The following is a 19,832-nucleotide window of genomic DNA, read 5'->3' as shown; positions in this document are numbered from 1 at the left end:
TGGCTACTCGAGATATTACGTTGCCCTTTGTAGTTACCATCGAGTAGCAACAAGATCACAGAGCATGAAACACAGCCACAGATGTAACCAGCACTCTGACGCCGGAGTCGGTCCATTTCTCTTAACTGTTTACCCCCTTGGGATGGCCCTTCTCATTAGTTATTAGACCCTGTTCGCTAACCGATTTCGTTCTTACCTCCTAGGGCTTGTCTTAGTCTGCTCCCGTCGCAACGGGGCGCCATCACTCGGCAGCCTAAACCAAGTCGCTGGCTGTGCTAAGCCCTGATTCCCCACCAAGTAAGCCCGAGATGACTACCCAGGCAGTATAACTGAAGTTGTATGCAAGGTAAAACCCCAGGGAGCCCAGTAGCTGGTCGTCGAAGTATGGCAAGCAGCCTTGCAGCCCTTCTCAGTTTTCTTGTTCTCGGTTCAACACTCTCTTTCTTGAGGGCTACGGAAAATGCAAGAATCTGTTCGCAGTTTACTCTCGAGCAGTGCCTCTGCTACTCTCGATAGTGGTCTCACCTCTTCTGTATCATCTATTTTGACCGTTTCCGAGCACCTCGACTCGGTAACGAATATTCTGCGAGACCTGTGGGCAGAAATTCTGAATGAGGACCCAGAAGACATCCAGGAAGATACATCCTTCTTTGACCTCGGCGGCGACTCGGTGTTAGCTTCAGAATTAATCTCTCTGGCCAAACAGAAATCCCTAGGGCTCAATATTCAAGATGTGTTCGAGTACCCAGCTTTGCACGAGATGGCTACGAAATCGTATCCTCTTGTTGAGCAACGTGAGCGGAGCTTGGGAGTGCCAGCATTCTCATTACTACGACATCACAACACCGAGGATGATTCTATTCAAACACTCCGCTCCAAGATTGCAGAGAAGTGTGCTGTTCACGAAAATCAAATCGAAGACATCTATCCATGCTCCCCTCTCCAAGAAGCCATGATAGCGGTCTCACAAGGGGGGAGGGATAGTTACATGACACAACTTGTTTATTCGTTAGATCCAGAGCTAGATCTTCAAAGGCTCAGGCAAGCGTGGGACACAACTGTTCAGTCCAATCCAGTCCTGCGCACTCGTCTCATTCAAGAACCGCCTTACGGGATGCTACAATGTGTTATTCAGATGAGCGTTGACTGGGCAGAAGCGGACTCACTCGAAGCTTACGTGCTGGAGGACCGCAAAGACTCCATGCTTGAGGCTGATGGTCTCCTCCGCTCTGCCCTAATCCACGAGGCGTCGTCGTCTAACCAACGATATCTGGTTATTACAGTGCACCACGCCATTCTTGACGCCACATCCCTCACCTACATCCTGGATGACCTGGTCAATGTTTATAATGGAGAGTCAGATAGTCTCAATAGACCAATGTTCAACAGCTTTATTCAACAAATACAACAAACCGACATGGGAGCCGCGGATGAGTTTTGGTCTCGGCAAGTAAAAGAAGCCAGTTCTTCACCTTTCCCAGTCTTGCCAAACAAGGAATTCAAGCCCATCGCGTCTGCCCGCTTTGTTCGATCTTTTCAATTTGACTGGCAGAATCCGTTTGATCTTACCAAGTCCCTGCTGATCAGAGCTGCATGGGGGATCTTGTTATCCCTACGATCACATAACAGCGACGTGAGCTTCGCAGCAACGCTCAGTGGTCGTTCCGCGTTCGAGGGCATTGTCAGAGATGTTGCCGGCCCGCTGATCACTGCTGTTCCAATTAGAATCGACCTTGATGACGATCTTACCGTGGCCGTTTTCCTGCAGCAGATTCGGCAGCAGGCGATCGATATGATGCCGTTCGAACAATACGGGAGCTTAAACGTTCGCCGACGCCACGGAGATTCTGGCATACGGGCCACTGACTTCCAGAATCTCCTACTTGTGCAGATGGATTCTGAGGATGTTGCCCGCGAAACGCTTGCCAGAATTGGGGTTTCCCCAGTGGAGGGGGTTGGTCTACCATTTGAATATGACTTTGCGCTTGTAAACGAATGCACCCCAGCTCAAGATTCCTACCGGGTCTGCTTATGGTATGATCCTAGGATTCTCACCGAGCAGTCAGTGGAAATTCTGGCATCACAGCTTCACGCGATTCTTGATCAACTATGCCATGCCGCGCCACAAACTCCAGTGCACGCTATTCGATGCTTCAATGAATTAGATCGTGCGCAGATCCAAAGTTGGAATCAGTCTCAACCAAGTGCTGTCAGAGACACAGCCCATGCCATGTTCGAGCGACAGGCGTGGTTGACTCCGAAGGCTCTAGCCTTGCGCGCCTGGGATGGGGATATGACATTCGAAGAACTCAACTCCCAGTCTTCTAGGTTAGCCGCCCATCTAGTCTCCCTCAACGTACGACCCGGCGTGTTAGTTCCTCTTTGCTTTGAAAAGTCCCGATGGATGACAATTTCCATTCTTGCTGTGCTTAAAGCAGGGGGTGCTTGGGTTCCTCTTGATCATAAATTTCCCATGGACCGATTAAGACAAATCACGAGGATGGCCAATGCCACACTTATTGTGTGCTCCCAAAGTGCAGCCGAAAGGATGAAGAACTTATCTGAGACGGTCGTTGTAGCCGAGACGATCTCCGAGCAGCCAGATGTTTCTATGCCCTCTTCACGCTCAAGTGCTGCAACTGACTCATCGTCCGGGCCCGATGACACTGCATATGTGCTTTTCACCTCAGGGAGCACTGGCGAACCCAAAGGAGTCGTGATGTCTCATGGTTCACTCTGTACCGGGATCGTCGAACAGGGTCGCGCCCTTGGCTGCAGTTCAAAATGGCGCTCTCTTCAGTTCTCTGCCCACACCTTCGATCCCAGCATCAGTGAAGGTCTCATGACTCTATGTCATGGCGGGTGCGTCTGCGTCCCTTCTGAAGAAGCGCGACTGAATGATCTGCCGGGAGTTATTCGCGAATTAGACGTGAACTGTGCACAATTGACCCCGTCAGTCGCCCATGTCATCAGCCCCGAGGAGGTCCCATCGCTAAAGACCCTCATATTTGTCGGAGAAGCCGCCAACAGCGACAATGTCGCCCGATGGGCTGGTAAACTCCAGCTCATTAACGCTTATGGTCCTACTGAAACCTGCATCTACTGTTCCGTCAAAGACGATTTCACGACGAACACTAGTCCCACATCCGTGGGAAAGGCATGTGGTGGTAACAACTGGATCGTGGAAGCAGATAATCATGAGCAGCTTGCTGCAGTTGGCTGCGTGGGGGAAGTAGTCGTCTCCGGTCCCTCACTGGGCAAAGGGTATTTGGACAATGAGATCGCAACATCTGCGGCCTTCGTGACATGTTCGTGGCTCAAGGGAATGCAGCCTTTCGCAGCATCATCTAACCGATTATACCGCACGGGAGACCTGGCTTTCTACAACGTGGATGGGTCCATGCAGCTAGTCGGGCGAAAGGATAATCAGGTCAAGGTCCGGGGCAATCGTGTCGAACTGGGCGAAGTAGAGCGTCGGTTAAACAGATTGAGCTCAATCACAACGATCATGGCCTGTGTCCCCAAAGCCGGTCCCCTACAGCGACAACTCATCACAGTCTTCTCGTTATCCGAGAACGATTTATCCAACCGCAAGGAGATTACCCTTCGGTTATCTGATGACTTCTCTTCCCCTGGTACGAAAAGCTTCCTCAAACAGCTGAGAGAGCGATTGTCCCGTGAGGTGCCAGGTTACATGATACCGTCTTATTGGGTGGTTGTTGAGGAGATACCGTTGAATAATTCTGGCAAACTCGATCGAAAGGCTGTAAGACAGTGGATAGAAGCTATAGACGAGTCACAAGCAGCCTTGATCACCCAGGATATTCTTAGCGAGTCCGACACCACAGACGATATCCCGGAACAACACACCGATATCTATGAGATACTCCGGAAAGTTTGGGGTGAGGTCCTTGACTTTGAAGTGGATAGGATTACTCCCCATACTTCCTTCTTCACCTTGAATGGCAACTCACTATCGGCCATCAAAGTCGTGGCATTGAGTAAAAAGCACGGATTGAACTTCACAGTCCAGGATCTTCTGTTAGGTAGAACCCTAGCGAGGCTTTGCGAGGTCGTCGAAGTACTCGATAACAGCGCGAGTTCGGCTACCGAATTTTCTCTTGCGCCGTCCCAGGAATACCTACTCTCTTTATATGATGATTCAACCGCGAATATACCAGAGCACCGCAGCTCTTTGCTTCAAACGCTTGTGGAATTACCTCATACAGCCATTCAGAGAGCTTTTGTTAAGCTGATTCAAGTTCACCCAATGTTACGTGCGCGGTTTTTAACCGTAGATGGGACTTGGAAGTACCGACTAGCCGATTCTCAAGGTTCCTACCGGCTATTGTTCACCCAGAGTCGCGCCATCAACGAAGAGGAGCAAGACGCCATTGTGCGTACGGCGCACTCCAGTATTGATATCAAGACTGGCCCAATATTCTCTGGTGATGTCTTTCGAACTGAAGCGGGATCTTTCATGTATATTGTGGCCCATAGGCTGGCTGTTGACGAGCATTCTTGGAATGCAATCCGCGCTCACCTACAACGCTTCTTGATTACAAAAGAAGATATCTCAGTGGGGTCTACATTTCAGCAGTGGAAGCAAAAGATCAGTGACTTTGTACCCAAATTGCCGGCTCAACTGGAATTGCAAGCAGAGAGGTTGGAGTACTGGGGGTTAACACCGACTGAGCGTCCTCTGCGGCAAGATACAAAACACCACTTCGCAATGGATATATCCAGCCTGTCGCCTTCCAGTGATGCTCTCGAGTATCCTTTAATCCAGGCAATGCAGGATAAAGTGTCAGCGGCGCTTCTATATTCATTCCACCAAGTTTTTGTCGAGTATCAAACGCCCCTAGTTCACATCGAGAAGGATGGTAGATATTTGGTGCAGAACAGCACTGAATTTTTGGATACTGTCGGTCCATTCTCCATTATCCATACAGTCCCCACGGCCTCTATGGATAGTTCCCAGCAGCAGGTATCGGCAGAGCACATTTTGAGTACAATCAAAAATTCACCGCAAATGTTCAGCAATGCAACCGGGGCACACACCAAGCATCCTGACATTTTCATCCGCTATAGGCCATCTCGCACTGGTGGTCAGGATGATTCCTTCTTTTATGAGATTGATAACTTTGCCCAGAATTGGATGTACAGTTCGGGCTCTGGTCTCGTGGATATCGACATCGAGTTGTCGGGCAGTTTACTGTCATTTGATCTCTACTTTCACTCGACTATCAAAGCTCAAGACCTCATTTTTAACTGGGCATCGAAAACAAGGGAAATTTTGGAACGCGCAAAGGATGATCGGTCATTGAAATGCTTAGACATATCCGCACCAGTCTTCCCACTGCTGTCACTTGATAGTGAGAGCATGAAGAAACTCACGCTTGAGATCCTTCCCCAGCTTCCGGGCGGTACTGACAACGTGGAGGATATATATCCTTGCTCTTCCATGCAGTTGCACATATTGCAATATCAGTCCCACAATTCCCGTTTGTTTTCGCTGGAACTGACCTTCGAGATTGGCTCAAACACGGCTTCTCCTATTGACCCAGAACGGCTTGCGGAAGCCTGGGAAAGGATAGTTAATAGACACAGCATCTTAAGAACAGTCTTCGTTCAACCCGGTGCAAATAACACTCCAGTTCAGGTGGTTCTCCGGACTATTGCAAATACGGTATCAATCCGAGACCCTTTGGACCCAGTCGAAGAGAGTCCAAGTACCATCCCGCATGGCAGACTACCCCGCTTGACGATTTTCGCGTTGCCCTCAGGAGCTGTGTCTTGTGAATTGCAAATCAGCCATGCGTTGACTGACGGATGGACCAATTCGCTCTTTCAACGAGAGCTTGTACAGGAGTATCTCAACTTTGACCATCATGGCCCCGTTACGCCGTATCGGTCTTTCATTGCACGCAGCGTGGCCACAGACAAGGAGACTGATGTAGCTTTCTGGGTGGAGAGGTTGAAAGACTGTAGTCCTTGCAGTATAAAATGCCTCACCCCTGGTCCTGTCTTTGACCCTTCCAGCCCTGCTTCGGTTTGTGCCCTGGACCTACCGAGTACTCTTCTCGATGACTTCTCCAGCTTCTGCAATTACAATGGAGTGACTACAACAACAGTGATTGATCTGGCATGGGCCTTGACATTAGAGGTCCTAACAAACAATAGTGAGGTTCTCTATGGTCACATAGTCTCCGGCCAAGCTCGCAGCCTGCCGGAACTATATACAACCGCTGGCCCAACGTTGAATATGCTGGCCACACGCATCAACCTCAGTCAGAATACTCTTCCAGAGATGGCACATGCGCTCCAGGCGTTCAAATTGGAAGCCCTCAACCACGATTCTTGCAGCCCCTCTGAGCTTGAGCAAGTCTTGGGCACAACACATCTATACAACACCGCCGTGAATATCTCCCTGGATCATCAGCCACTGCCAGACTCAGAACTCTACTTGAGACATATTAGCTTGGAGGACCCTTGGGATGTAAGTTGCCCATTTCTATAACCGCCTTCCGTGCGTGGTATTCTAACTACTTGTTGAGATACAGTTGGACATCGTTCTGCGTGCATGGACAGTCAAGGAGACCATTTACTTTCGGGTCGAATACAAGCCCTCGGAATTCTCGTTCCATGAGATCGGCAGAATTTCAGATTGTTTCTGGGCTCATTTGTGTCTCTTCGCCCGACAGCAGCTCAACAGCCAAACTTTCTATCAGAGAATAGCCACCCGTGTGGCGTTGCTAGCCCAGGGAAGATAGTATAGATAGTATATGGTTTCTTGGAGGGGAGTTACATATTTTCAGTTAATAGATCACTTAGAGTATGAGTTTTTTTTTTGTATACAAATTGTTATTGCGATATTATTTTTGTCAATTCTAGTACTCGTTCAAAAGAAGCCTGGAAAACAAAACCTATTGGTCCATTGCAAGGGCCATCAGTAAAGCTAATATCAGATAATGCGTCAGAAACGTTCTTAGATACAAAATGGAGGGATCCATCTATTCGACTGAGGAGGAAAACAATGGTACGGGGTGGGATTTCTGCTTGTAGCAAGCCGGTTAATTCCCAGAATTGCCATTCAGGGCTGAGAGATTCAACTAGCGTTTACGTGAGATCTATAGAGCACTATTATACCTTATTGAGTAAGTCACTTCGCGAGGCTTTGTGAGGCAAGCGTATTCGTTGACCGAATATGTATCGCACTGTGGTTTCGAATACGCTCGCTTCTCATAGATTTGCCTCGCGTTCAAGGTCAAGTAACATGGACTCTTTTGGGGAAGTTGGTAGAGCTACATTGAATGCATAGCCCGCGTCATGGAGTAGATATATGTACCCTTGGTTTGTCTTCGTTAGCTCTATTCATGTGCTTTCGCCCAAATCATCACATCCATCGTCAGAAAGCCCAAGGCAGTCTATTAGGTCGAGCAGCGGAAATTGCTGTGCTATAAGCAAGATGTCTGTACAGCTGCCAGCTCTCAACACTCCATGGTCGGAACCCAGTCGAAAGGCCAAAGACAGTGCAGTCACTGTTGCTGAAAAAGAAGCTCCACGAGAGGTGGAATGGTACCAGCCAGTCATGAAAAAACTCCCATCGAGCACGGTAGAGGTCTTCGTGAACTATGCCGGGCTTGCAGACGAGGATGAGACTGTTCAGCATATTTACGCTGTGCGTGATAAGGCATGGGATGTGTAAGTTTCTACTCTACAGGAGTCAACGGTATCGATCTAACGGTTTCTGCTCATCAGCCTTCCCTACCCATGCATCGGATTGTTCCGGTTTCTAGACTTTAGCATTCATCTTTCCCCGATTTACCCCACGGTCGTGGATCGGCTACGCACCGGAGAGACCCTGCTCGATCTCGGGTGCTGTCTTGGGCAAGACCTCCGCAAGGCGGCCTACGACTCTGGTATTTCCACCAACCTGATCGGAGCTGATATTGAAGCCCCATTCCTTGAACTCGGGTACGAACTCTTTCGGGACCGAAGCCACTTCCAAGGCGAACTTCGTGCCGGAAGCATCTTTGACGAAGATTTCTTGTCCGACAAGCACGGCAAGGTTAATATGATTTATTTGGGAAGCTTCCTTCACCTATTCAATACGGAACAACAAGCTACCATCGTTGCCAAGCTGGAGAAGCTGCTATGTCCGGGCCCCGGAGCGTTGGTGTTTGGTCGCAACTTGGGTGCAGAGCAGGGAGGCGAGTTCCACATGGAGAGCATTGGATGGGATCTCTACCGTCACAGCAGCGACACCATGCAGGATCTGTGGGTCAGCGCCGGGAGTCGTCAATGGAAGGTGGAAAGTAGCCTGAGCCGTTACGAATCTGCAGCTTGGGACGACAGCCGCAGAACTTGGCAGGGAGATGGGACAAAGCAAATGATGTTCTCTGCCGTCAGTCTCTAGGTCCATCTTAGATATCTCTTGGGTCTATCCCCCGCATATGATAGATATAGAAAGTATGTGAAATAGAGACTACAATTTATTGGACTGATTCAGTTGTTATTATGCTGCTCTAAATCATTTGGTAGACTCGTACACACCAAGCCCCTATTCAAGAGAAACAGAACTGTGCCTTCAGTAGTGTTTCTTTTCCCCGTGGGCTACTTTTTCCCTATGTATACTTTGACATTAGACACATCCTCTATCAGCAAGGGTCTCAAACACTGGTGATTCGTCCCCATTTTTTGAACTCAACCTATGGGAACGTATCTGATTACCAATACCAATTCTCTCAACTCGTTAACTACTCATCTTTGGCCACATTTAGTTCATATTCTTCCGAGCTTTCGTTGTGGTGACAAAAAGTCTCCGTTCCGCGATCAGATTACCCGATTGGGCAAGATACCCTAATCTAGATTGAATTACCCCATCGGGTAACTATATAGGGTTACCGCTGAGTACGATAGAGTCCGGGGCATTTATTTTTGGCAGTGCTGCAGCTGGGCAGATGAAGGAGACTGAGGATAATACCATACTCGAAGCGACGACTACATCCGTATGTACTTGTTTTGGAATCCTCCGCTACCTCGCAACCCCTCGATCCTGCACTACCAGGAAACAGTATGCACCACACCCGGAGATAGGGAGCTAATGGTTTTGTATATCGTCAACGGAAAACCTCCCCATTCACAATTACCCCCTCAAGTAGGCGATAGTCCAGCTCCATTCGGTGGCTGGGGTAGCGTCGCAAAAGTAAACGACCTGACATTTGCAGCCTTGCAGAATAAAATTCGCTGGCCCCCAGCAGCTCTCATGCGGTGTGATATCAGAATCCCAGACGGATATTTGAGACACATCGACCTGTCGGGTACATCTACGTGTGCTTTGAAATCACAAAGAGAAAAATGGTTTTAAGTGTTGATCTTCTGCCATCTGATGGTATTTCAACCATACTATTCACAGCGCTCTGCACCGGCTTTGTAGGGCTACTTATTGTACGTTTAGCACCCTCCCTTATAATTGACCCAACCCTGGCCTAATTCCCTTGCTCAGCATATTGAGTGGACTGCTCGACAAAATCCCCTGTCGTCCCTTCCAGGACCGTGGATTTCCAAATACACAGAGGGTCTTCTGACCTTTTACTGGCTAACAGCTCGTCGTACGACTTACGTGGACTCTCTTCACAAGCAATATGGTGCGTAAATAGTGTTCCATGTTGTAGATCTGCAGCAAACGGGACTGACTCAAATTAGGTCCCTTGGTTCGAATCAGCCCAACGGAGGTCGACGTGGCGGATGTCAATGCCGTCAGAGAAATCCACAAAGTAGGGGGTCGATACTGGAAGTCCGAATGGTATCGCAGAGTTGTCCCAGTGGGAGTTGAGAACATCTTCAGCTCGGTTGACCCTCAAATCCACGCCGTTCATCGCCGGCTCCTATCAGCACCCATCGCGGAGGCGAATCTTAAGCAATTTGAGCCGATTATTGACGAGCGAATCCAGTTAACTATTCGAAAAATCAAGGATGAGCTTCACACCCGAGGTGCTGCGGACGTCTTCAAGTGGTTCAATTTTATGTCGACTGATATTGTGGGTGAATTGACCTTTGGCGAGTCATTTCGTATGCTTGAATATGGCAAGGTATTTTTCTCCCCCCGTTATATTGGCCTCGCCGACATGGAAGTTTGGGCTGAAGAATGCCGCAGAAAAATCAATATTTCCTAGATATCCAAAACACAGCATCAATGCACCCAATCCGCACCACATTCCCTTTCCTGATGAGATGGAATCAATATTTCCCAATCCCGTTTATCCGCAGCGCGGCCGCAGCATCGAGGAGACTTGCTGTGTACGCGGAGCAATCGATCCAGCGTTACAAAAATATGATCTCGTTAAATCCTACCAACCCCAAGCAAACTCTCTTCACCAAGCTATTTGATGCGGGTGAGGACGGCCTCACCGACTCGGAAATCCGATACAATGCACACGCCTACATTGTTGCAGGGAGTGACACAACAGCAGTCACTTTAACTTACCTGGTCTATGCGGTGTTGAAGCACGAACATGTTAAGCAAAAGCTGCTCGCCGAACTCCGCGAACTGCCAGTAGATCCCACCGACAAAGACCTTCGCGATCTTCCATATCTCAACCGCGTTATCCAAGAGACTCTGCGAGTATACTCTGTCGTTCCATCGGCACTCCCTCGCGTTGTTCCACCCGAGGGAGCAACACTAGCAGGGCATTCACTACCCGGAGGTACGGTTGTTTCAACACAGGCGTACACGTTTCACCGAGACCCTACTATTTGGTCCAATCCGGACGAGTAAGTTTTCGAACTTCCATGGAGGGCCCAAGTTGGGGTATAGCGCTGATTGGTTTTCAAGATTTGACCCTGATCGATGGATTAACCCAACTAAAGACATGAAGGATTCATTCCTTCCATGGGGCGCTGGATCTCGCAGTAAGTTTGTCCGTACATGAGCTAAATCTTCTTGGTAACTCACACGCTAGGGTTCAGTCTGTATTGGAATGCATCTAGCTCGGATTGAATTAAAGAAAGGCGCTGCTCTGTTCTTCCGGAACTTCCCTACTGCACGGCTTACCACGAAGGAAGGGTTCTCGGACCAAGACATGGATCCGGTTATTTTCTTCCTAATGTCTCCCAAGGGACATCGTCTTCTAATTGAAGCTTGAGTATCACATCCCAGCGTTAGCGCTAACCTGGGACTAGGTGCGAAAGAAAAGCATTGACCTACGTGAAGTCTTTTCTTGGCTCTCGCTCCTCTGGATGCGTAACAAGCTATACTTTTTTTTTTTTAGCTTTGCGATGATTAGACCCTGTCGGTTTCTAGACTACCAATGATGAAAGAAAATAATGAGGACATGATTTATCAGACGTGTTTTCCAACGTCTCGAGCTACTTTAGAAATCTTCCCAATCGGAAAAGGCCTGGCCCTGTGCGTCGAGGATTACAACCGCGTTGCTTCCCCGAGATATTACTTCGTACGTGGCTAGCTAGTCACATACTGCAGCTAGAATGTATTTTTCAGTTCGTCTGAGCTTTAGGTTGATCTCTCAGATCAGGGCTGCAGAAACGTGGAGAACGTGCCATATGCCTTATTTAACGGCAACGGCCGATCCTGCAGAGCCTAAGCTACCTAGGAGATCAGAAGCCGTAGAAAGTATGCAACTTTCCCGAAAAGATATTAATAGAATCACATATTCTGGCCGAGCGATATCTCAAAGGACGGGGGATGATCTTGGTGATGGATGTTTAGAGTAGATTATTATTTCTATAGTATCTTCACTCATAATCTAATTCATTGAAGAGCAGGTAAAGGCCTCTCAGAGCACAATCGACTACACGAGGGCTCGGTTCAGTCACCTACAGCCCCTCCTCGTGGGCATTTAAGGTAAGGGTATGTATTACGACTCTGTCCGCAAGCCCTTGGACACTGAGTATGATGTATATAAACCTGTAAAGGGGAATTCCGCAGTACTCTGGGCTGCGGACGGCCCAGCAGACACCGAGGATGCAACCCCGATATGGCCGCAGCTTAACCCGACAACCGGGCGGACAAATGAAACAGCAGATGATTTTGGCCTGGCCTGTTTCTGTAGATACTTATGTCGCCCCCATGTCCGATGGCACCTGGCTTGGTAGGGATACCCTAGACAGACGCGGCTGAAAAGTACACGTGCGAGGACGTGCTCAATCTTTCTTTTGACATTCACTGATCGATGTTATGTTACAGCCAATTTTCAAGCCCTATTCCTATTTGTTCATGTCTCAAACTATCAGTGGCATCTTAAAATCTGTTGTTGCTACAGTGTCTTTCCATGAATACAAGCTACCTTGGAGCACACTGGACACCTGAAGACTAGTGTGGTGTTGAAGGATCAACACCATCCAACGCCCGTCTAGCTTCAGCAAATACTACCCAATCACAACCGCGCAAGGTAAGGCTTATGTTGGAAATAAAGGGATTCCAAGACTCACAAGCATACTCCGTACTTAGCACATTCTTCATGCGTGAATGGCTAGCCCTTCAGATCATCCTTCGTGGTGTCGTGGAACAAGCTTGCGCTAACTGTGGCCGGATCACGTCAGATCAATCCAGTGCGAGAAGATATTCAGAGCAGAGGGTCAGCCAAATTGATATTGCCTCCTAAGCTTTCTAGAGACACCATTTTCTTCAATACATCGTCTAGGTAAGCAACGGAGCTGTCATGCTAGCTGCGGCGCTCACCACAATATCCGTACGTTGCGCCCTGCGGGCCACGTTTACACCTCCGCATTTGCCTTTGGGATGATGCATTGCACTCCTCCACAGCAGCCAATAAGACACCGGGGATATCCTTCCAGGTTGCAAGTACCGTGTGTGATTCAAGGCCTCCCAATCACCAGAGCCAGAATTCACTATCGACGCGTTCTTCTACGGCAATGATTTGTATCAAACTAGACAAGACAACGGAGGTCTTGCCTGCAGAGCGATTACTCACCCACGGGCCAGTCATTCCCAAACCCAAAACCGTAAAGGCATACATAAAGAGGGTATGCTGGTCCAAAGTAGCCTTTGGCGAAGGAAGCCTAGATGTCATCCAGCTTAACTCCGTCGTCGAGCTCACCAAGGCTCCTCCTTGCTCCTTGCTCCGTCCCGGTGGAGAAACTGGGTCTTACCACGATACAAGGGGAATGCAAGCCGAGTGACCAAAACCCTCCGCGAAACTACGAAACTACCTGGAGTACTCCGTAAGCGGCTGTTTCTGGGCCCAATTAACCATGACCGAGGGGCGCGTGCACTGAAGTGGTAGAAACCTCGTTGCCTGTTGAAATCAGCCAGGCATGTATGTGGATATGTACAGAGTTTGATCTGCTTCGGATATATACAAAAAGACTCATATACTGTCTTGATTACCGTTGCTTGTACTTCGCAGTACTTTTCATGCCATCACGAACGGCTTCCCCGCCCCTAAATCCAATCCAGTTTAGTTGCAGGATGACCGGACTATACATTCCATTACAGCTGAAGGTACTCCGTATTACTATCTAGATAACTAAATATTGGAAACCATGTTCTGCTGGCATCAATCTTACAGCACATCATTGAAATACTGTTCCAAGCTCCCATATCTGCTAAGATATCTGGCCATAGTGAGTAAAAGTACCTAGGTAGTCTCCAGTTGGAAAGTAGTTGGAAGGGGTACGGAGTACGGAGTACTCCGTATACCCCGGTATACATCAGCGGGTCTACTCAGAGGATTGAGAATATACATACTAGCCAAAGGTACCCACAATCTAAAAACGTTTCTCAGCCCCCACCACCTCTGTACGGTGTCATAACCTTGTTCCTGAACAAACCAACGGAAGAATTGATTAAGATACGTGACTGAAAACACCAACACGACGATCTGCCAGGCGCTAAATAATAGACTCTATGACAAGACCCTATGTATATATCCGGGTTGGTTTCACGGGGAAACCCGCCTTCTCCGACCTGTTGGCCTGCATATCGAGCCTTGCATGGAATCATTCTTCGAGGGAGGGGTCCAGACAGGGACATCGAGGGGATATGAAGGCTGAGGAGTTATCTATATGGGCTGAAAATCCGCAGTCTGGAGAACTACTAGGGATGTGTCTGAATAACGACACAGCGTTTGTTGGTTGATTCAGGTGTTTCAAGAGACGCGATTAGAGAGAAAATCAAGCTGAGCAAAGAAACTTATATGAAGGATCAAGGATGGTGGTAGATGGTTGATTCTTCTAGAACGCATCGGAACAACCATCTATCCGGCGCTAGTCCCTAGCAGGTAAGGTAAGCGAGTGACAGAAGCCGGAGGGGCTCAGCCGACTCTGAGACAATAAGCTGAACAGCTTGCGAAAGGATTGATTCAATTAGATGACGCATACCTAGGAGTAGATTCTATCATAGATACGGAGTAGTCCTGTTGAACTCGCACTACCAGAACTAAAAAAAAATTCCCGGTTCTAGCTTCCTGCCGGTGTAAGCTAATTTAACTCACAATGTCAGCACTAAAAGCAGCTGAAGGAGACGTAGGCATGAAGAGCCCTTAACGGTTAGGAACAAACTGACCAGCGCCAATCAACAGCGGGCCAGAAGCCCTACTCTATCATAGATACATCCGTATATATCTAATATCCATGTGTGGAGAGGCGCGGGGACACCATTAGATTATTGCTTCCGTTACGTAGTAGATGATCGTCCCGCCCCCTTAGCAGCTGCAGCGGAGAATATCCTAGCCCATGGGAAATGGAAATTGACAATGATGATGTTACATTATTCTTGTGAGTGTGCTGCAATCTTGGGGCCATGTTTACAATTCTCCAAAAATGATCAGCGAGCGGCCTGGCTGAAACTTCCTTACTCTGTAGAAGACAGCGAAATAATATCATATTAATAATAATAAGACTGCCAAATCCTCAGGCCGTCACACCATCGCGCTAAATCACATGATAGTCCTTTGTTGCCTTCAAGACGAACTTCAAGATTGGAATGCATTCAGGGTGCTCAATCTCGATAGGATTATTTAGAGTGCTCAGACCCACGGCGGCACTCCAGTGGATGCTCTTCTCTCCCATCGATTTATATGACACCCGTGGCAGGTCTATTTTGTGTGTTTCTTGGGGTCCGATACTATAGCAACTAGGCGTTTATTAGGTTATCGATCTTAGGTGTTTCCACCGCTGCAGACACGATAGCTTTCTACGACGGTTGCCGTCCTGGCAAGTCTTGGTGGGCCGGGTTTTAACCGTTCGTTTTTCCCCAGCGGTCTCTGATGGATGACACACTGCTAACATTTTGGGGTTTGCCGTTAGGTTAGGTTGCAAACTATCTTCTCCCTGAATAATACGCGCCATCATCCCCTCTACCTCCGGGCGAAGGTCCAACCCTCCTCCACAAAGCAATCATGGTTTCCTCTGCGGATGTCCCTGCTCAATTTGTTCTCAACTGGAAACCATATAGTCGAACCTCGAGTCGGGGGACAAGTAATCAAAGTTCCCCTAAGGGTGGGTCGTCTCCGGGCACAAACCATAAGCTTTGCTTGGCCTGCGATGCATGCCGCCAGGCACGCGTCAAGTGCTCTGGGGGGAACCCGTGTAGACGGTGTATGAATAATGATGGATACTGTCACTACAGTGTCTCGATGCGAAGTGGACGGACAAAGGCCATTCATAACAAGAAGAGACAGAGCAACAGCCGCAACAGCCGCAACAGCAGCAGCGAAGCTCCACCACCTCCTCCTCCTCCACCACCCGCAACCGTTGACAACGGCCTAAAGAATGCCGTGCCTATTGACGCCGACTATGAGAAGATCACCCATAAAGTCACTCCGGACAAGATCACGACATCGCTCGATGATTCCATGGCTCTAGATGATTTCACTCTGTTAAATGCTACAGACTCTTCAAGCAGCAGCAACATGGGCCTGACGCCGGATCCAGCCTTGCGTGACTTCTTCTCCGGCGACTTTGACAATTTAGATCTCAGCAGTATTTTCAGCAGCGTATGTTTGCTCAGCTTTCTGCGTGTATCTTGCCTAATTTCCTGCTAGGTAAACTCGAGCGGTCTTGGAAGAGATGGCATTCCGATGGACCCTCCATTCCCGAGACCGCCATCTTCCAGGCTTTCCTTCAATGGACACGGTCTCGGGGAAGCCTCTCCTAATTCCAGATGTAAGTATCCCTTCACGATGTGCACTAATACACATGCTAAACCCTCTTAGTCAGCTCACCGCTTCTCTCTGGGACGACCCCATGTTCCTGCTTTAAGACTCAACTGAATTGCATTTCCCACCTCTGTGGGCCGATGGACAATGACCAAAGAGGTCTCGACACCGTCCTAGAGACAACGCGCCACATCAGCGAGCAGATCAGCCAGCTGCTATCCTGCAGTGCATGCCTGAAATGCTCAACCAGCTTCGTGCTCACGGCTGTGCTTCTCCAGCGGCTGGTATGCATGTTTTGCTATGTAGAGAAGAACGGGGCGGCGATTCTGAAAACCACCAAGATTGGAATTGGGATGTTCCAACTCTCAGAGGAGGAAGACCGGCAACACAAGAAGCTCTTAATTACCACTGCGGCCAAAAAGCTGGACACGATGGCGACCAGCTTCTATGACACTGTCCGACAGTTCCAGCAGGCTGAGCTTCTGCATCAGAGACAGAGAAGTGAAGAGATGACGGATATGGGTCGGTCAAATCTAAAATGGGTGCTTGATATCATTCAGAAAATCAGATGGCGTCTCAAAGGGATTGTCACCGAGGTAGGTACTGAAGGATGGTGCTGATGAGCATCAGCTTGGTATTGGGGTAGTACACGACATTATGATACGGCGGATTTTTTATAACACGCTTGAGCTTCTATAGTCTATATATGACAATATTTTTCTCTCATCATTCTTGCCTGATCTGATTCCATTTCTTCAGATGCAGCCACGCCCGGGATGTGGTAGCCCCTACTCATCAGTTTGGCTTGCAGCTGTGCACTACAACCTACCTAGGTAACTGTTTGTGTTTAACCTTCGAACTTGATAAAAACAACCTCTAACTAATCCTTTATTCTGTCAAAATATATCATCATGAATTCAGCCTAATAATCAAAATAAGGCTATGTAAATGGTGTCTCCATTCCCACGAGCATAATTTATCCACCAATCAACATCATGTACACACATCTTACGTGTATACCTAGATATATATACACCAGGATATATATATATATATATATATATGAAAACCCAACTCCAGCCACAACAAAGACCACATATTATCAAATGGCCACTTGAACCCCATTGTAGATTCCAGCCTTCAAATACCAAATTCTACTACATTGGAGAGAAACAGAAAGATGTACAGCAATCCAATTATCCCAGGCTTCAACCCTGACCCTTCTCTCATCCGGGTCAACAACGACTTCTTCCTCGTCACATCGACCTTCGAATATGTTCCCGGAGCTCCAATCTACCACAGCACAGATCTGATCCAGTGGAAACTCATCGGGCACGCACTGACTCGCCCGAGTCAATTGCAGATCCACACCCCGGAGCCTGGAGGAGGTGTCTGGGCCACAACCTTGCGGTACCACAAGGGTGTTTTTTATATCCTTGCGGCAAGTTTTGAACGGTACCGTCCCCAAGATGACGATCGAGTCTGGCCACGGGGGTTTTATGTGAAAACGGGGAATATCTGGGACTCGGACTCGTGGTCTGATCCTGTGTATTTTGACCAGGTTGGTTTTGATCCAGATGTACGTAGGTTTCTTTTCTTTTCTTTTTTTTTTTTCTTCTAGGACCCAGAAGATATGCCATTTAGGGGGTTCCGGAGACTGACATGAGACAGATCTTCTGGGATGATGACGATACAGCCTATCTCTCAACTACATACCGCAAAATTCATCGCACCCCAGGGAAGCCGATCAAGGATTTCGCCATACACATTTCCACCGTGGATCTAGAAACCGGCAACGCCACATCAACCCCCCGACTAATCCGGGAATCGTCCTCCGGGGTCGCAGAAGGATCACATATATTCAAACGAGGCAAATACTACTACCTCTTCACTGCAGAAGGTGGCACCGAGAGCGGCCACTGTGAATGGGTAAATCGTAGCGAGACGGGGCCGTTCGGACCCTGGGAACTCGGGCCTAATAATCCGCTTTGGCGGAACGGAGTCAACGATGAAGTCCAGAACACAGGACACGCAGATCTAGTGACGGATGTAAATGGACAGTGGTGGGCTGTTTTGTTGGGGGTTCGACCTGTCCAGCGAGATGGGTATTGGGAGGAATCTGTTTTCGGTACTGTTCCCTTTCTCTCTCTCACACTCGTCCACTCAACGCCCATATCGAAGAAGGATATACTCACTCTGAACAGGGAGAGAAACATTCCTTGTCCCATTAGCATGGGAGAATGACTGGCCGGTGTTGAACGGTGGGGGGAAAATCACTCTTCACTATGGAGGCCCTCAGCTCTACCAATTCCAACATCCTGTGGAATGGCGCGACGATTTCGCATCCTCAACTCTACAGCTAGGCTGGTATCGAAAAAGTCTTTCTCCTTTTCTTTTCTTTTCTTTTGTTCTTTGAAAATCACTGCTAACAGTGAATAAATAGACACCCCCGTTAAAAAGGACTACTCCCTCACCACCCGGCCAAACTACCTCCGTCTGCACGGAAACCCCTACACCCTCTCCATTCCAACCTGTCCGACTCTCTTCCTGCGCAAACAAACCCACCGCTTCTGTACCTGGGAAACCAGCCTGTCATTCTCACCTACCTCGCCAAACACGGAGGCGGGGACCGTCCTCTGGCTGAACTACTTCACGTACAGTAGTATCGGGATTCGACTTTCCCCCGGTGCGGAGCCTGAGTCGAATGACTCACATTCAAAGAAGCGAATTATCCGCTTCAGACACGTCTCCGGGGAAGCGATTGACATGGATCTGTCTACGGTTTCAAATGAGGTGACGTTGGTCATCGCCTGTGGAGATGAATATAAATTCGGATTTCGAGAAGAAGAAGAACAAGAAGAAGGAGAAAGCTTCACCTCCAGCTCTACATCTACATCCGCATCTAATACTAGCCCTGGAATAACCTGGTTGGGGTCAATCAGCAACAAAGACATGGTTGAAGCCCCACTCCCGGTTGGTGCATTATTCACCGGTATGATGCTGGGGTTGTATGCCTTTGGGGATCGGGAGAGTTGTTTGGTTCCGGCGGATTTTGGACATGCGGAGTTTCGCTCCAATGATTATTACTAGAGATCAACCACAACTAGCTAGGTAGTCAACCCGGCAGCCAGCATCCAACATTGCCCAGGTACTCGTGGATCGCGCGCGAGGTAGGGAGCCAAGGAATGTGAAGCGAACACGTCAGAGATCACTTTTACAACCCAGATTTGGGAAGGGGGTTGTTCTGGTCGAGTTTAGATTCTGGCTACGCTGGACTTTTGTCCGCGGTGTTGTTGTTGGTGAGAAGATTAGGTCTAGAATCTATCCATGGGGAGGTATGGTACTACTGTACTACTTAGTAGAGGAGTCAGGATTGAAATAATTCAGGTCAAACAAGATTGTACATTCAGGGGCAGACAATTGGTTAACCAAAAATGAAGAATATAGAATTGAAATGCGTGGATATGGTGGGTTGTTAGAGGGCAGAGGGCATCGTCCATATATCATATATCATATCATGATGAAGGTCGTCAAACTATGACGGTAGAAAGTTGACCGAAATGAATTCAATTAGGTCTAACTAGGAAATAGAGAGAAGGAGAGATGCTTGGAGGAAGCATGGAGATCTAGAAGGAAATGGTGGCCTTAAATACATAGAGTAATCACGTGTTACTATCTTCTTCTTTATAG

General features: G+C 48.4%; 6 protein-coding genes across 6 annotated transcripts; all 6 read left to right on the top strand.

Annotated features, from left to right (window-relative positions):
- Positions 1-460: 460 nt before the first annotated feature.
- On the top strand, positions 461-6,900 carry P175DRAFT_0552714 (uncharacterized protein; the record flags this gene model as incomplete). Its single annotated transcript, XM_040900453.1, has 2 exons — positions 461-4,210; positions 5,417-6,900. The coding sequence occupies 2 exons, from the start codon at positions 461-463 to the stop codon at positions 6,518-6,520; spliced, it is 4,854 nt and encodes a 1,617-aa protein (XP_040749305.1). The 3' UTR covers positions 6,521-6,900.
- Positions 6,901-7,468: 568 nt separating this feature from the next.
- On the top strand, positions 7,469-8,419 carry P175DRAFT_0535654 (class I SAM-dependent methyltransferase; the record flags this gene model as incomplete). Its single annotated transcript, XM_040900243.1, has 2 exons — positions 7,469-7,704; positions 7,762-8,419. 2 exons carry the CDS (start codon positions 7,469-7,471, stop codon positions 8,417-8,419), a joined length of 894 nt encoding a protein of 297 aa, XP_040749304.1.
- Positions 8,420-9,360: 941 nt separating this feature from the next.
- P175DRAFT_0512102 (cytochrome P450) lies at positions 9,361-11,147 on the top strand (the record flags this gene model as incomplete). Its single annotated transcript, XM_040898636.1, has 6 exons — positions 9,361-9,450; positions 9,509-9,650; positions 9,709-10,094; positions 10,160-10,776; positions 10,838-10,914; positions 10,972-11,147. The coding sequence occupies 6 exons, from the start codon at positions 9,361-9,363 to the stop codon at positions 11,145-11,147; spliced, it is 1,488 nt and encodes a 495-aa protein (XP_040749303.1).
- A 1,335-nt stretch (positions 11,148-12,482) lies between these two features.
- P175DRAFT_0535652 (uncharacterized protein) lies at positions 12,483-13,164 on the top strand (the record flags this gene model as incomplete). Its single annotated transcript, XM_040900242.1, has 2 exons — positions 12,483-12,599; positions 12,691-13,164. 2 exons carry the CDS (start codon positions 12,483-12,485, stop codon positions 13,162-13,164), a joined length of 591 nt encoding a protein of 196 aa, XP_040749302.1.
- Positions 13,165-14,971: 1,807 nt separating this feature from the next.
- P175DRAFT_0526420 (Zn(II)2Cys6 transcription factor domain-containing protein) lies at positions 14,972-16,877 on the top strand. Its single transcript, XM_040899469.1, has 4 exons — positions 14,972-15,226; positions 15,292-15,980; positions 16,029-16,149; positions 16,200-16,877. Exons 2-4 carry the CDS (start codon positions 15,384-15,386, stop codon positions 16,760-16,762), a joined length of 1,281 nt encoding a protein of 426 aa, XP_040749301.1. The 5' UTR covers positions 14,972-15,226; positions 15,292-15,383; the 3' UTR covers positions 16,763-16,877.
- A 445-nt stretch (positions 16,878-17,322) lies between these two features.
- On the top strand, positions 17,323-19,730 carry P175DRAFT_0519037 (glycoside hydrolase family 43 protein; the record flags this gene model as incomplete). Its single annotated transcript, XM_040899081.1, has 4 exons — positions 17,323-17,721; positions 17,814-18,270; positions 18,347-18,520; positions 18,586-19,730. The coding sequence occupies 4 exons, from the start codon at positions 17,323-17,325 to the stop codon at positions 19,230-19,232; spliced, it is 1,677 nt and encodes a 558-aa protein (XP_040749300.1). The 3' UTR covers positions 19,233-19,730.
- Positions 19,731-19,832: the final 102 nt, after the last annotated feature.

The sequence above is a fragment of the Aspergillus ochraceoroseus genome (genome assembly GCF_002846915.1).
Source record: "Aspergillus ochraceoroseus IBT 24754 chromosome Unknown P175scaffold_9, whole genome shotgun sequence".
NCBI lineage: Eukaryota > Fungi > Ascomycota > Eurotiomycetes > Eurotiales > Aspergillaceae > Aspergillus > Aspergillus ochraceoroseus.
The sequence above is the reverse complement of the archived record's forward strand: the minus strand, read 5'-3'. Positions and strand labels throughout refer to the sequence as shown.

Coding starts and splice junctions, on each gene's coding strand:
- P175DRAFT_0526420 (XM_040899469.1), top strand. CDS start 15,384: ATGGTTTCCTCTGCGGATGTCCCTGCTCAATTTGTTCTCAACTGGAAA. Junction 15,981..16,028: donor TCAGCAGTATTTTCAGCAGC/GTATGTTTGCTC, acceptor ATTTCCTGCTAG/GTAAACTCGAGCGGTCTTGG. Junction 16,150..16,199: donor AGCCTCTCCTAATTCCAGAT/GTAAGTATCCCT, acceptor AAACCCTCTTAG/TCAGCTCACCGCTTCTCTCT.